The 16,464-nt window shown below is 44.9% G+C and overlaps 1 protein-coding gene across 2 annotated transcripts in view; it reads left to right on the top strand.

The window, feature by feature from the left end:
• The first annotated feature begins 1,316 nt into the window (after positions 1-1,316).
• LOC147633630 (uncharacterized) overlaps positions 1,317-16,464 on the top strand; it is a 67,042-nt gene continuing 51,894 nt past the window's right edge. Inside the window, exons 1-2 of one of the 2 annotated variants that reach the window (XM_086806774.1) lie at positions 1,317-1,561; positions 1,943-3,638. In XM_086806774.1, the coding sequence (XP_086662900.1) occupies positions 1,437-1,561; positions 1,943-3,638 (1,821 nt within the window). In that variant the 5' untranslated portion in view covers positions 1,317-1,436. The remainder of the gene's footprint in view (positions 1,562-1,942; positions 3,639-16,464) is intronic. The other variant, XM_086806773.1, reaches the window with a different exon arrangement.

The raw sequence follows: 16,464 nt of genomic DNA, 5'->3' as shown, positions 1-16,464 counted from the left end.
AGTTGCTTGTTTATTTTTTGTTGTTATGTTATCATTTTTTCCCTGCCTCATTCTGATAGGCTATTGTATGAAGGATTTGCACAAGCCACACTTTGAATTTTTCTCACACAACATTTCAACTGAAGAGATAACAAGAGGTAGACAGCTATATGCTTTGTATGGCTAGGCAGACTTAAAAAATAAGGTTTGCCTATCACCTGTAAACTTATTTGAGAGAGCATATGTATATATGTACAACTACATAGCCAATAAACTAGGAGCCTCATTGCAAAGCACACTTTTGAAGATGGTACGTACGGGTAAATACTACCCGGCTGCTTCATGAATCATTCCCAAAACTGGTTCTGGCATGAACAGGCAAAGATCAACGCTATTTGGAAAGTAATGAAACTGCCTCACCTGAGCCAATGTATTGACATCGAAGAAATTTTCTTCTCGGAAGAACCTGACAGAAGATATTTCAACCAGATGAATGCAGCACCTCAAGCCCAACATGAAGATGAAGGCAGCGACAACACCGAAGAAGAACAATATGTGAACAACAACGAGCTAGGGACTCGAAACAACCCGATTGTGGTTGATGATGATGTGCCAGAACAGCAACAACTAGACTACAACACATCATTTCTTTCCGTGTGGGAAAGGACTATAGACTTCAAAAGATCTATTATGGAAGGACATAGTTTTGTACCTCTATCTTCTGAAGTGTGTAAATATGTGGGCCTTAGTGAAGAAGTCTATAGCTTTTTTGATAAAACTCACTTTCAAAGTATAGTGCCCCGCTTGTAATGAAGTTGTTCTACTTGATGTATTATACAAGTCAACTTTTTCCCGAAATCTACTTCTCTTTTTTCTCTGTAATGTATTACTTCGGTTATACCAAAAGAGTGCGTATAAACATCGAAGGTTCTAGTTTTTTTCTAAAGTTTATGACCTTAGTCGTATACATCAAAGGTTCTATTTTTTTCCTCATGTGTATGACCCTTAGTCATTAACATCGAAGGTTCTATTTTTTTCCTAAAGTTTATGACCTTAGTTATATACATCGAAGGTTCTATTTTTTTCCAAAAGTTTATGACCTTAGTCCATCTTTAATTTTTTTCCACCACCAACAAAACAAACTTAATTAATATGCAGAGTGAATAAGCACCACCAACAAAAAAAAATAATTAATATGCAAAGACGTAGTAACTTATCTATCGTGGCACAACTCTTTTATCTTGTGAACTTCTTAGTTGATGTATGGTTTGCAAGTGCAAGCAGCAGCAATAATAATAATTATTATGCTCGCTTCTGTCTTTCGCCACCACCACTCCTCCCCCATTCATATTCATTTTATTTTATAGGGGAGAGAGAGAGAGAGAGAGAGAGAGAACAGCTGGGTTTCCCTTTTCTCTCTCTACACCCTTTTCCTGGCCCCCCACCAGCTCCAGGCGATGGCGACGGTAACGATCACGGTGTTGTTGGCGACGACGACGATGATGGTGGCGGCTAAGGAGGACTACCCTTCTTTCTGCGGAGCGCGGCATTTCAATCTCAAGCACAAGCCTGCATGCCCATGGTACCTCCTCTCCCCTTTCTTGCTTTCCACGCACAGAAAGCAAACAGTTGCTTCTTCCAAAGATTCCATCTTTTTCTTTGCTGAGCTCCTGAGCTCAAACGAAACTTGCGAGGACTGCGGTTTCTTGAAATTCCACGGTCTTCTCGGGGCGGAAACTGACTGCTGCCGCTGATCAGCTGCCACCCTTATGTAACTGTAGTCCTTTTTACCTTCACTGATACTCAAAAGGCCCTGCGGCAGGCATACTTTTGTTTGCTTTGTGTTTTGCACCGAGACGAAAGTTTAAAGTAGCGGCCGGAATTTGTTTACCATAGGGTGGGTCAGAGGTTCGATTACAACTGTCTTGCGCCAGTTAACACACATGTTGGGATGCGTATGCAGGACATCGTGGTGCTGCAAGCAAGGATGGCAGCTGTTCCAGTTGATTTTTCCCTGGTTTATATTGCTAGCGCTATGCATGCCTTGCATTGGTGCCACAGGGCAGAGCATATTCAGAACAGACGTGAAATGTCTCCATTCTAACCTTGGTTCCTCAGAGGTTGGGGTTATGGCCCCTGACAAGGAATCAAGGCCAGTTGCTCGTACAGTGAGTGATGGCCTTGCAAGAACCACCCGGCAAAAGGATCCCTCACCAGGTGGAAGTGGATCGTTTCTCAAGGCTCCAGAGGTTGGCAAAGTTGACCTAATGGGTGGCTTTGAAGCAGCAGAGTCGGTGGACCCAGGAGTTTCTGTGGCAGAAGAGGAGCTTGAATCTAGGTCATCAGATTCCTACATTCTAGAGTGCTTTGCCTCATTCTTAAAAAGTTGGGCTCATGTGCAGCAAGTCTTACTTATTACATTCACTCCAGTTGAATCAGCAGCCCGATTTGTTGTTCAGGCTTCTTCATCACAGGAGTGGATTGTGTCTGCCCTTTTAGACTGGGGTTCTCACGCTCTTTATTTGGCTTCTTTGAAATTTCTGACTATAGTTAATGCACAAAAAAATACAGGACTATTTGTTTTTAGGCCCTTCAGTAGTAACACACAGTTTTGTACAGTTGGCTTTCAAGAAGCAGTTTTTCCTCGGGATAGTGTTCTCTCAATACCTGTTGTATACATACCTACGTGTAGTGGTAAGGCAGAAGGTATGGTACTTTTGCAGACAAGTGTAGGTGGATACTTGGTTGAAATTCTAGGAGAGGGGATTCCGTCTCCTTACAAGCTGCATCCTCTTTCAGGCCTGATGGTTGTTCCAAAGGCAGAAGTGCAGTATGCAATCTTCTTCTACAATCCTTTTGATGAACCGCTTTTTGTCAAGGAAGCTTATGCATGGGTAGAATCCAGCAATAGATTTTCTACTTGTTCTCAGGCAATGGGTGAAGAGGTACTCTGCAAAAGGTATGTCTCCATGACTAGAAGCTCTAGTCTCAGCAGGCTCACTATAAGACCCACAGGAATCTGGGTTGTTGCTCCCCTTTCTTTAAGCCCAATTGTGGACGTGGGGATCCTAATTGATGATGGGGAGCATTTAATAGGGACCTTGTGCTTAAAAATATATCGCCATTCTATGCAGCTTTATGAGATGCTGGTTGTGCCTGTGAAAACAGAGTGGATTAATAAAGAGAATGATGGTGCTAAAAACCATGCAAGAACAAACTTTGAAGTGTTGATCAAAACAAAACAGGAAAGTAAATGGGCTGTGTATTTGGTGAATTCTGGATTACTGCCAGTCCAGGTTAGCAGGGCATTTTCTCTCGTTGAAGACAACCACCTATCAAGTATCAGTTTTACTGGAGAGTTGATATCGGATTCTGGAATCAAAATGCAGGTTGCAACCATCACTTTTAGTGCTTTTGAGTGCAAATCATGTTGGTTGCCAGGATTCTGTGTTCAAAATAAGTTGATCATGCACATCAATAGGACAATTGACACAGTTGTTGAGGTTCCATTTGGTGTTTTGATACTTCATGGAGCAATTAAATGTGCTGCCGCAACACGCATATTGGAATCAAGGATGTGCTTGGGAACTTTTCCAGAACATACATGTGATGCTTCACGTTGTGAGAATCGTTTTGACATGCCTTCTGCACCATCCAAAGTAAGTACCTATTTTTCTTTGCAGTAAAACTTGAAGGTTGAGATTTTACTAGTTTTGCAACCCCCTATTTTTTTCCTTGTCATCATCTGCTAAAAAGAAAAAGAAAAAGTGGGGGGGGATATATTGCTCAGTATGATTTTATAGGCACGAAGACTGCAAAGTTATTGCAAAGTCTCCGTCGTGTGATTATCCCTTGGAAGAACTTAGGAACATTGGATTTGATAATGTCTCAATATATAAACATATCTTTATATATAAACATATTTATTACTCAGTGAACTTGCAGTGCTTCTTAGGAGACTGCTATGTGATATGCAGCGGAAGTCTTTGTATTGGTTGATCCTGTCACACAATATGCTCACACCGTCTTCTGTATCCTGAGTTTCGTGAGTTTAGCAATCCATTTCATTTACTTCAAACTTTAAAGAGATGAGAGAGAGATATGAACACTGTACACCAGATTGGGTCCCGAATTACCCACTGAAGGGCCCCCTATCCCGATAACGAGATAGTATTTGCTTTATTACTTTAGAGAGAATGACTTTGGACTGTAGATAAGCCAAACGCAAGATCTCGGAGGATCGGAGTAGGGCTGATCTGTACACTGCTGTAGAAACACCTCGATGACTTGATCTTGAGCCTATGCACTCCTCCCAAGGGCATGAGGAAGGGCTGCACACCTGAGGCTCAAAGAAGAAGAAGGTGGACTGTTCTACACACTGTTAGAATGCTGAAAACACATATGAATGCTGAGTTACCTTCACCAGATGACTGCTGAATGTGCTGATGATGCAGAGAATGCTGGATACTGATGCAAACAACTGTTTCAATGCTGGAAACTGTTGTAAACTGTTGCTTCAGGGCTGGCTTCTGCTGTGGACAGAAACGCAGGTCTGTGGAGGATGCTGTGGACTGAAACGCAGCAGCAACAGGTGATTTCAGGGCTGCTACTGTGGCTGGAGCAAAACGCAGCACTTCTGTACTTGCTGGATCAGAAAACGCAGGTGAAACAGGCTGCAATCTGCTGGATTCAGGCGTTGAACTGAGATGAAGAGGATGCTGAATCTATGGCATGAACTGATGCTGAATTCAGGCTGAGTAGAGGCTGAGGACAAACACCTAGGGCTGGACTGAAGCTATGGTTCTCAAGGGCTGGAGAAGAAAGCTTATGGGCACTAGGGCATGGATTAGTCTTATGCTGAGAGAAAGAGAGAGAGGAGAGCTCTTAGCACAATGAAGACTGAATGAGCAAAAGAGGCTCTAGGCAAGCCTATTTATACTAACTGGGGGTTGGTCATTTAATAAACTTAATATTTATAAATGCCCAATAATGCAAATAATGATAAATAAATACTAATAAATATGGGAAAAATACCAGATAAATCCCAGTAAATTCCCTAAGGCTTTGGGGATGTTCTAAATGATGCACAGGCATATGTATGCATGTTATGCAAGATGCAGAGTGCTTTCTGATGCAAACCCTAAGGCTTCTACTGACTCTACATGCATGAATGATTCTCTCCAAGTGGGTTAAGGGACTTGACTGACTGACTGACCCACTAAGGCTGAGGAATGACCTACGTAGCTCGTGCCTGACTTATCCTGGACTGAGGATGTACAATGGGGTCACGGCGTACGACAAATATCATCCTACTGGGTTCTAAAACTGTACAAATGATGCACTTCTGATGATGAGCCATCTTGTCACCATGCACTAAGTGCAGAGTGCATGTGACATTCCCTCCTGATTAGCTTGGCGGCAGGTTCATGGCTTCCAAGTAGTCCGCCAATAACTGGGGGTACTCCTGGAAGAACTCCTCGTCGAGCCATACGGCTTCGTGGGTGCCTCGATCTCGGAACTTCGTATAGAACTGACGAATCCGTCGACCGGAACCATGCTTCCATCGATGAAGAAGGATCTGCTCAGGCTCAATAACTTCTGCCTCGTCTACCACGTCTGGCTGCTGTTCATCTGAAACATCAAACACTTCTGGACCAACATATGGTTTTAGCCAAGAAACATGGAAAACATCATGCATTGTCCAACTGGCAGGCAACTTTAACTTCATTGAGACATCACTTATCTTCTTAACTATTGGAAAAGGGCCAAAACTACGGAAAGAAAGCTTGGGACAACGTTTGCCCACTTGTTTCAATCTCTGCTTCATGATACGCAAATAGACCCAATCCCCTTCCTTGAAGTGGACATCTCGTCTAGATTTATTTGCCTGTCTGCTATATGCTTCCTGAGCTTTGGTCAAGCGGTCTTTGACTGACTCAATGATCTCGGAAAATGCTTCCGTGGTTTTATTAGCCTCTAAAGATGGAGACACCATTCTCGTCAAAAGAGAAGAAAAACGGCGACCAAAGGCTGCTTCATATGGAGTCCGTCCGACACTGGATGAATGCGTGTCGTTCAAGATAGCTTGGACCAACGGAAGATAGTGCTCCCATTTGGACTGCTGGTCATGACAATATGACTTGAGGACATCAAAGGCCAATTGATTATAAATTTCTGTCTGGCCATCTGTCTGGGGATGGAATGCACTAGACAACTGCAACTTAGTTCCAAAGTTTTCAAATAATGCCCTCCAGAAATGCGAGGTAAACTTGGAATCTCTATCTGATGTTATGGTGCTAGGCAAACCACAAATTGGATACCAATGCTTGAGAAACAGACGGGCTACGTCCTCGGCTGTGGCCGTATGTTTGCATGGGATGAGCATGCAGAACTTACTAAAGCGATCCACAATGGTAAAACACTGAGTGTTACGGGATCCAGTGGATGCTGGTAGAGGCCCTACAAAGTCCATAGATATGTCGATGAAAGGTCCGTCGGGGATAGGCAAAGGTTGAAGTAAACCTGCCTTCTTTGTATGGGGAACCTTGACTTTTTGACAAATCTTACAGGCTTGGACATGTGCATAGACATCACGCCTCATCTTTGGCCAATAAAAGGACCGTTCTAATTTCTCGAGGGTACTGTTGATACCCCTATGTCCTCCAACTAAGGAGTCATGGGCATCATGGAGAAGAGCGGAACGCTTTTCTCGAGTAACACAGAGACGGTTCTTGTAGAACAACCAACCGTTTTGTACTGAATAGTGGCCAGGCTCAGAAGTGAGGGCCAAACTATACTGAGTACCAAACTCAGGGGAGTCGACATATTGGTCTTTCATACTATCTAAGTCCTTCCCCGTGATTTCGAGAATGGTAGCTTCTTGAACTGCCTGGATGCTGGACTTGCGACTGAGAGCATCTGCTACTGGGTTATGCTTACCAGGGATGTATTCAATCATACCTCCAAACTGTTGGAAGATTTGACTCCACCTGGCCTGTCGATCACTCCACTGGGCACTTGGCATAGTCTGAAGCCACTTAAGTGCTTGGTGGTCTGTTTTCACTGTGAAAGCCTGTCCATAAAGAAAAGGCTTCCAATGTTTAAGCGCTGTGATCACACCCAAAAGCTCTTTGTCATATACCGAATAATTCTTTTCGGCGACATCCAATTTTCTGCTGTAATAAGCCACGGGTCTATTGTCCTGCTGGAGGACTGCACCTATGGCTACATTGCTGGCATCGGTGATGACCTCGAAAGGTTCGTCCCATGATGCTAACTTTAATACAGGTGCTTCTGAGGCAGCTTTCTGGAGTGCACGGAATGCATCAAGTGCCTTACCTGTAACTGAGACTTTCTGCTTGCGAGTCTTCACCCCCTTGAGCAAGTCGGTAAGAGGTGCTGCAAGGTTGGAAAACTGATGCACATGGGTACTATAGGCTTGACAAAGACCTACGAATGAACGGATTTCTTGGGCGGTCTTAGGAATATCCCAATCTAAGATCTCTTGAACCTTTGAGGGGTCCAGTCTAATCCCATCGGAACCGATGATGTAGCCCAAATACTGAACTTCCTTAACACCAAAGATAGACTTTTTGGCATTTATGTAGAGCTGATTATCTCGCAAAAGTTGCAAGACTTTCTCCACATCTTTCTCATGCTGCTCCGCAGTGGCTGAGAAGACTAGTATGTCATCAAGGAATATGAAAACACACTTCCCAATGTGGACTGCGAAAATCCTAGACATCATCTTATTGAACGTTGCTGGTGCGTTTGTAAGCCCAAAAGGCATGACTACGAACTCGTAGTGACCACGCTCTGTCCTGAAAGCTGTTTTTGGAATGTCAGCTTCAAAAATGCGGACCTGATGGTAACCACTCTTGAGATCGATCTTAGTGAAAAACTTAGCACCGTCTAAACGCTCCAAAATGTACTCTATCCTGGGCATAGGAAACTTGTTCTTGATAGTGAGTTTGTTTAATGCCCTGTAGTCTACACAAAGGCGTGCAGACTTGTCCTTCTTTTGGACAAATAGGATAGGTGCAGCAAATGGGGAGGAAGAAGGCCGAATGAATCCGGCTCGGAGAAGCTCAGATAACTGCTTTTCCAACTCGCCCTCTAAAGTCTTGGAAAGACGATAGGGAAACCTGCTCGGAGGGTCTGATCCAGGGACCAAATCAATGTGATGGTCCTCAAGGCGAGAGGGTGGGAGACTGGGTGGGAGATCGTCCCTAAGCATAATGTCCTGGTGTCTGGATAGGAGGTCTGCTAACTGAGGGACTGAAGATGTAATGGATGCTACTAATGAGGGAGAGGCTGTTTGAGCACGAACATAAAGCAGTGCTCCTTCTGCTCCCTTGCGGATAGCTCGTCGGGCCTGGAGATGCGAAATCAATGGGATGCCAAGAATGCTTCTATCCCCACGAATCATGACAGGCTCAGGAAAACCTTTACAAATAGTAAAAGTGTCCTGCCCCCAATCGGGAATAGGCTCATACTGACGGAACCACTGAATTCCTAAGATCATGTCACACCCTAACAGAGGGGAGACGATGAAATCTCGTTGAAATGAGGCCTTCTGAACTTCAAAGGCAAACTGCTGTGCCTTCTGGGAAATGTGGGTGCGAAGACCAGGTGTAAACCCGTCCACATCCAGATGATATGGGACTAATGTGCAGTTCAATTTATTAGCCAACTGGGGAGAGATGGCGTCTTCAGAACTACCCATATCGAAAAGGACTACAAACTGTCGGCCCTGGGCAGAGCCATAAGCTCGGATAAGGCTCTTCTGAGCAGCATCGCTCTCACCCTCCTGCTTAGCATCAAATACCACGGATGGTATAGGATGCATGGAAGGTAAAAGTTGAACTGCATTTGAGGTAGTAGGCGGGGCTGGAGGAGTTGGGGAAGCTGTGGCAACTGTGGCAGAAGGAGCTTTGGCAGCTTGTGCCGCTTGCCATTTGTGGCAATCCTTCTTACCATGCCCTATAATATGACAGAAAAAACATCTATTTTCTGACTGGTACTTCTTTTGCTCCTCTGGAGGAAGATAACCTCCAGTAATGCCTGCTTTAGCCTTTTCATCAGGGGTTTTCTTAGGTTCTTTATCCTTCTTACCCCCTGAACTGGAGCTATTACTGCTGTCCTTCTTAGCATCTTTAGAAGATGCGGTACCTTTCCCTGACTGTGCAGCTGATTGCTGCTGCTGGGGTTTGGTACTGGACTGAGATGTCTGCTTGGGCTTGCCCCCGTTGAGCTTCATTTCTTCATTCTGAGCGAGAGTCAGAGCCCGGTCATATGTACTTGGTTCAAAGTTACGAACTGTGAACCGAATGTTGGAGTCCAATCCACGAATGAATTGCTCCATCTTGGCCTGCTCAGATAACCCTAACTGCTGTGCTAAAGTAATAACCTTACCGGAAAACTGAAGCACTGGGGAACCGTTCTGTCTGAGTCCATAGAACTCGTCTTTCAGACCGGTCATGTACTGGGGCGGGAGAAATCTGGTCTTCAGGTCATGGACAAAGATGTCCCAGTCAAAGGCTGTGACACCTGTGGCCTGGTCAGTATGAATACTAGACCAATGCTGCCACCAAGTGACTGCCTCACCAGTGAGATGGGGAGCCGCTAAGTGGACTTTGTCTTGTGGGTCTGTGATCCTAGCTAATGGAAAATGAGCATTAAATTGATGAACAAATTGATTAACTGAAGAATGATCACACTTACCATCATACTTGCTGAAATTCGGTTGACTGCGAATGATGGTGGTTGAAGCTGCTGTTGCGGGATGCTGGCTGGTGACACCTATGACTGGGGAGACTGAGGAGAGCTGCTGATACCTCAAGTGTATGGCCTCCTTTTCCCGTTGGTGTTCGAGTAACATACGTTCTCGATCAAGCTCACGTTGGTGTTCCCGAGCGGCGAGTTCAGCCTGACGCCGGTCTTCTTCGATCCTGCGTTGGGCTTCCTCATAGTCCCGTCTTTCTTCTTTTTCTCTTCTCCGTCGGGCCTCGTCCTCTCTCCTTTGTTGTTCCATCTGAAAGAAGAGGGAGATGTAGTCGGGTGCTGCTGGAGGTGTAGAAGGACGTGTTGCTGCTGCCTCCAAGAGTTGGAGACGCTCCATGAGTAGCTGGTTCTGAGCTCTTAGAAGAGCTATGGTGTCTGCTGTAGGCGGAAGAGCAAGGTCTCCTTCGGGGGAGACGTCTTCCGGCTGATGAGTACTCTCTCCTGTAGACATGATGCTGAAGTCGGTGGTCGTGCCGGAACGCAATCTAACCATCCGAGGATGCCCCCACGCTAGGATACGGTGTGTGTGGACTATCTGAATCTGATACCAATGTGATATGCAGCGGAAGTCTTTGTATTGGTTGATCCTGTCACACAATATGCTCACACCGTCTTCTGTATCCTGAGTTTCGTGAGTTTAGCAATCCATTTCATTTACTTCAAACTTTAAAGAGATGAGAGAGAGATATGAACACTGTACACCAGATTGGGTCCCGAATTACCCACTGAAGGGCCCCCTATCCCGATAACGAGATAGTATTTGCTTTATTACTTTAGAGAGAATGACTTTGGACTGTAGATAAGCCAAACGCAAGATCTCGGAGGATCGGAGTAGGGCTGATCTGTACACTGCTGTAGAAACACCTCGATGACTTGATCTTGAGCCTATGCACTCCTCCCAAGGGCATGAGGAAGGGCTGCACACCTGAGGCTCAAAGAAGAAGAAGGTGGACTGTTCTACACACTGTTAGAATGCTGAAAACACATATGAATGCTGAGTTACCTTCACCAGATGACTGCTGAATGTGCTGATGATGCAGAGAATGCTGGATACTGATGCAAACAACTGTTTCAATGCTGGAAACTGTTGTAAACTGTTGCTTCAGGGCTGGCTTCTGCTGTGGACAGAAACGCAGGTCTGTGGAGGATGCTGTGGACTGAAACGCAGCAGCAACAGGTGATTTCAGGGCTGCTACTGTGGCTGGAGCAAAACGCAGCACTTCTGTACTTGCTGGATCAGAAAACGCAGGTGAAACAGGCTGCAATCTGCTGGATTCAGGCGTTGAACTGAGATGAAGAGGATGCTGAATCTATGGCATGAACTGATGCTGAATTCAGGCTGAGTAGAGGCTGAGGACAAACACCTAGGGCTGGACTGAAGCTATGGTTCTCAAGGGCTGGAGAAGAAAGCTTATGGGCACTAGGGCATGGATTAGTCTTATGCTGAGAGAAAGAGAGAGAGGAGAGCTCTTAGCACAATGAAGACTGAATGAGCAAAAGAGGCTCTAGGCAAGCCTATTTATACTAACTGGGGGTTGGTCATTTAATAAACTTAATATTTATAAATGCCCAATAATGCAAATAATGATAAATAAATACTAATAAATATGGGAAAAATACCAGATAAATCCCAGTAAATTCCCTAAGGCTTTGGGGATGTTCTAAATGATGCACAGGCATATGTATGCATGTTATGCAAGATGCAGAGTGCTTTCTGATGCAAACCCTAAGGCTTCTACTGACTCTACATGCATGAATGATTCTCTCCAAGTGGGTTAAGGGACTTGACTGACTGACTGACCCACTAAGGCTGAGGAATGACCTACGTAGCTCGTGCCTGACTTATCCTGGACTGAGGATGTACAATGGGGTCACGGCGTACGACAAATATCATCCTACTGGGTTCTAAAACTGTACAAATGATGCACTTCTGATGATGAGCCATCTTGTCACCATGCACTAAGTGCAGAGTGCATGTGACATGCTATGTGCTAGACCTCTAAGCCCCTCATGTAAAGAATATAAAGTTCAGATCTCAGCTCCAGCAAGACTTTTGTGATTGTATCTGCCAAGTGCGAAAAAAGTGTGACAAGGTGCTTTTGGTATGATGTAGAGCAGTTGACATGACCAATTCTTTTCAGACGTTCAGGGCCTGGAAAGATATCTCAGAACGAGTGACATGTTGTTTTAGGTATGGCTGAAAAGTCTTCGCTACACAGTGATGCTGACTAAACCAAAGTACATGAATGAAAAATCAAAATGAAGTGCAAAAGCCTGTGTTATACATCTCTGTTGTTTGGGTAAGTGCTGAATTGTTAATAATTCGGGCTTGCTTAGAACACCTTCCAATGACGTACTGAAACAACCTTATGATTTTATCCTGAATGGTAATGGTGAACTAAGAGGGCCATATATTTCAGGGTCAAAAAGGTGATGTTTACAGGCAAGGCTTATTGTCGAAATTGATGGAGGGAAACTTTTTCTGCCCCATCTAGACAAAAAGTAAAAAAATCCAAAACACGTGAATAACTTTTGGGGAGCCTGCTGCTGCTCCTGAGTGCCGTTGTTGCCCTGTTTGCTGCTGTTGCTGTTGCTGACAGCCTCCTTCATACACTGCTGTCCCTGAGCACGGTTCTATTGATGCTGTACCTGCACGTAGCTCTGCTGTACTCGCACTCGTACATGCTGGCACCTCGTCTGTCAGCTGTGCAGCACTGCCACGTCAGCTGTACCCGCAGGCTGCCACACCAGCAAAAATTATGGTTTTTCAGACATCAGGTAAAAATCATCACATTTGAGCTCTTTCAATCACAAAAATTTTGGGATTTTGCAAAAAGTAGCCGTCTGCATCATATAGGACCACCTGCAGCATCCAAAATTTGGGGCTTTTCCAAGTTAAAGCCTCCTACATTGATTTGAAGTTCCTATTGTGCCATGGCAGGAGCAGTGGCATGGAAACATTGCCAAGAGAGGTCATTCTTCACCGAAGTACAAGGGGAAGTTTGTGAACTTCCCAAAAAAAATTACTTTCCCTATTTTTGTGTTTGAGTCATGGGTTCTTTACCCACGAAGTTCCCCCCACCCCCAAAAACTGAATTAAATCTTCTCTATGTATGTTTCCATTTTGTAATGCCTTAATGTTATAGAAGGTCTCGTTTCGTGTCATACCTTGCATAGAGCAAGGGGATTTGTCTTTGGGTAGACTGATGTAGGCACACTCATGTGTGATCAAGCTCTTCTATTAGGCATGAGAGGAGAGTTTCAAGTGTTGGCACATTGTGTTCTTTTGTACGACGTGGTGGAGTTTAGAGCTCAAATCACCATGGCTATTGAAGGTCTTCTCAAGCATCTGCACCTTTGCTCCGAAGGGGGGGTTGTTGGGATTTGGAGTCTCATGTGTGTATGTCCCCTTGTGTGTTTGAACTTCTATTTGTGTGTGTGTGTGTGTGTGTGTGTCTGTGTGTCCCCTTGTGTGTTTGAACTTCTATTTGTGTGTGTGTGTGTGTGTGTGTGTGTGTGTGTCTCTGTGTGAACAGCCCCTAAAAGGGTTATTGTTATAAGGCTGCAAGCTTACAAAAGCATTATACTTGGTGAGTATCAATAATTTCTATCAATCTAATTTATCATTTAGTCATGCAATACTCTCTGTCTCTTGAGCTTGTCACAAATCTCTTTCTCCCCCTCTCTCTCTACACACACACCATGGATATCTTCCATCCACCTTAGCTTAGTTGCACCTATCAAATCGTAACCTTACCCTACAACTTTCTTGTTTAAATAGTTAACAGTTTTTGAATTTTCAGAAATTTTGTAGTTGTTTAAATAGTTAACAGTTTTTGAATTTTCAGAAATTTTGTAGTTTTACTATTTAAACAACTTTCTTGTTTAAATAGTTAAATAGTTAACAGTTTTTGAATTTTCAGAAATTTTGTAGTTTTTCTTTATGTCCTTGTATTCTTTGCAAAACTTTCTCAACTGATTTCCTTGTTTGTGGTTGTTTGTTGTTAAAAAAGTGCAATCATTCACGTTGGACATTTTCCAATCTTTTTTTTTTCTGACTAGCCTTAGGCCCAAGGTCCTCCCGTAGTTACCATTTTTCACCACCCGTAGGCGATGCCGTCGAGGAAGCACCTTGTGGGGTTTTGTGTTGAGAGATCGAGCAGCGCACGAAATGGCCAGCTGGCCAAGCCTCCCACAGAGCCCTCCGATCCCTCAACCCACTCACCCGTAAAGGGTGGTGAAGGGATGTGGGAGGCCTAAGGGTCTTTTGACCCTTATACTAAGGGTTTTTAACCCTTCACATAACATATGGGATAATACCCATGCTATGTGGCAGCAGGAGGAGACGGCTTCTTCCAACACCTCCCCTGGCGTCGACTTCGGCTCCTTGGTGATCATGAGAAAGGCTGCAGCGAGTACGATGGCTTGGCTCAGAGGCTTGACAGCGGCTTAGGCTCAGGGGCAGCATTGGCTTGGCCATGGCAACAGCAGCTTGGTCAGGGGCCATGGCGAGCTTGGGCGCAGAGGCTTTACGAAGAGCTTGGCTTGGTTCAGCCCAGCAACGTGTACACACAAGCGGGAGCAGACGACGAGCAGAGCAAGGCGAGGAGAGCGACCCGCTCTGATACCATGTTGAGAGATCGAGTAGCGCACGAAATGGCCCAGTTGGCCGAGCCTCCCACAGAGCCCTCCGATCCCTCAACCCTCTCACGCGTAAAGGGTGGTGGAGGGATGTGGGAGGCCTAAGGGTCTTTTGACCCTTAATACTAAGGGTTTTTAACCCTTCACATAACATATGGGATAATACCCATGCTACCTGGTAGCAGGAGGAGACGACTTCTTCCAACATTTTGAACCCAGGACCTCCAGGTCCTAAGCAAACACATTCACCAATTGGGTTGTCACCTCATTGGCGGACATATTCTAATCTTATGAAGGTACATACTCGATCCTATCCTCATTGCTTAGTATTTTACTCCCCTTGGTTATGTTAGAGTGTGCATAGGCGGAAGCATAGACAAAGAGAGAGAGAGAGAGAGAGAGAGAGAGAGAGAGAGAGAGAGAGAGCGATTGCAGACAAGATCACCTTATTGATTAGCAAGAGGCTTACGATGGCAATAGCCAGCAAATGGGCATTACAATGTGCTTTAGGATTGGATACAAGAGTGAGAAGACGAGGCCTTCATAAAGGAGGCCGTGTAGTTGGCCGACTAGCACCATGAAGCTGACCGACCCACGACTCATAAAACATGGAAAAATACATGTGCGCCAATAAAAGGCCATGTTCCCACAACACCAGATACACAAAATTCTAACACCCCCTTTGCAGCTCATAGTGTGCAAAAGTCTGAAGAAGATCAGTTGATGAAGATGCAACCATGGACACTCTAGTATTACGCTATACCAGATACACCTCGGAAAGAGCACATATCAACTTGGCTCCTCGAAACAAAATGTCACCTTGAACAACAAAGAAATCTGCTTGGCTCCGAAGTCCCACACCAATGTGTAGTGAACTCCAAGTATATAGAATGATGAGTTGTCGGACAAAACGCACCCATTATTCCCCAATGGTGGACTGTGAACACATCACGTTCTAAAAACTTTGAACAATGAACTTGACACACATAGTGTCCATAGTCTTTGCTACACCAAGCAATGAATTTGAAACACAATCAATCCATAGCTACCAAAGGTAACCTTGTCTTGCCAGATTTTCCTGCTTGGAACTCCGACTCACGGTTCCCATGCACCGAAATTAGGAGCTGCTAACCGCCCACAAGCCTAGTATAGCTAGAGAAGAACACCATCCTGGTCCTCTCGGGCCGGAAGCGCCCTGGGAGCCCTAGACGAGTCACTAGTATCATCTAAATCACTGTCTTGTGTCCTGTCTTTGCCCTTCTTTTGGGATGAAGACTCACCCTTGCCCTTGTTGTCACATGCACCCTGCATTGGAGTGCTATGTGACACACTCGCTCTACATCAGTACAACATTCATACAATAGGATTTACCTTTTTAGAAATATTTGTTGTATGCCGTGACCCCATTGTGAGCCCCAATCCGGGACATGTCAAGCACGAGCTACGTAGGTTAGTCTCCATAGCCATAGAGAGTCTGCATGTGTTAGTCCTCTTACCCACTTGGAAAATTCATGAGATAGGGCATATAGAAGTCAAACCATAGCATGTAGTTGCATGGGAAATAGGTCTATGGGCTAGCCAAAGGCCAGCCCATAAGTGCATCATCCAAAGCCAGGCAGCTAGGCGCTTACAGATGCCCCAGATCTGTGGTCAGTCAGCACTAGATGCCTACAGCCATCAGTCGGCCAGCATTGAAAAGGCACAGGATATGTTCAGCGCAGCATTAAATACCGTAAATAGCATTATTTGTCCAAATGAAACAGGCCGACAGCATGAAGCCCACTGACCAGCAGCACATAAGCATATCACACCCAGTTGGTGTACAAGTGACATGGCATTCTAGGCATTCATAAGCATTAAGCAGATAGTATTCATGAGCATTAAGCAAAGGCATTCAAGCATTTACAGCATGGTATGGGACTGTTAACAGCACCTACAGCAGTACATGAAGCATTCAGGGCATTTAGTGCATGCATCCCATCAGGTCAGGGCTTGTGGAACCAGCCGACAGGAGTATTACAACAGCTGACTAGGCTTTATTGCTAGTCCTGGTAATTATCA

This window comes from Cibotium barometz, chromosome 12 (assembly GCF_041138505.1).
Source record: "Cibotium barometz isolate CiBa-2024 chromosome 12, ASM4113850v1, whole genome shotgun sequence".
Taxonomy (NCBI): Eukaryota; Viridiplantae; Streptophyta; class Polypodiopsida; order Cyatheales; family Cibotiaceae; genus Cibotium; species Cibotium barometz.
This window is presented reverse-complemented; position numbering and strand designations above follow the sequence as displayed.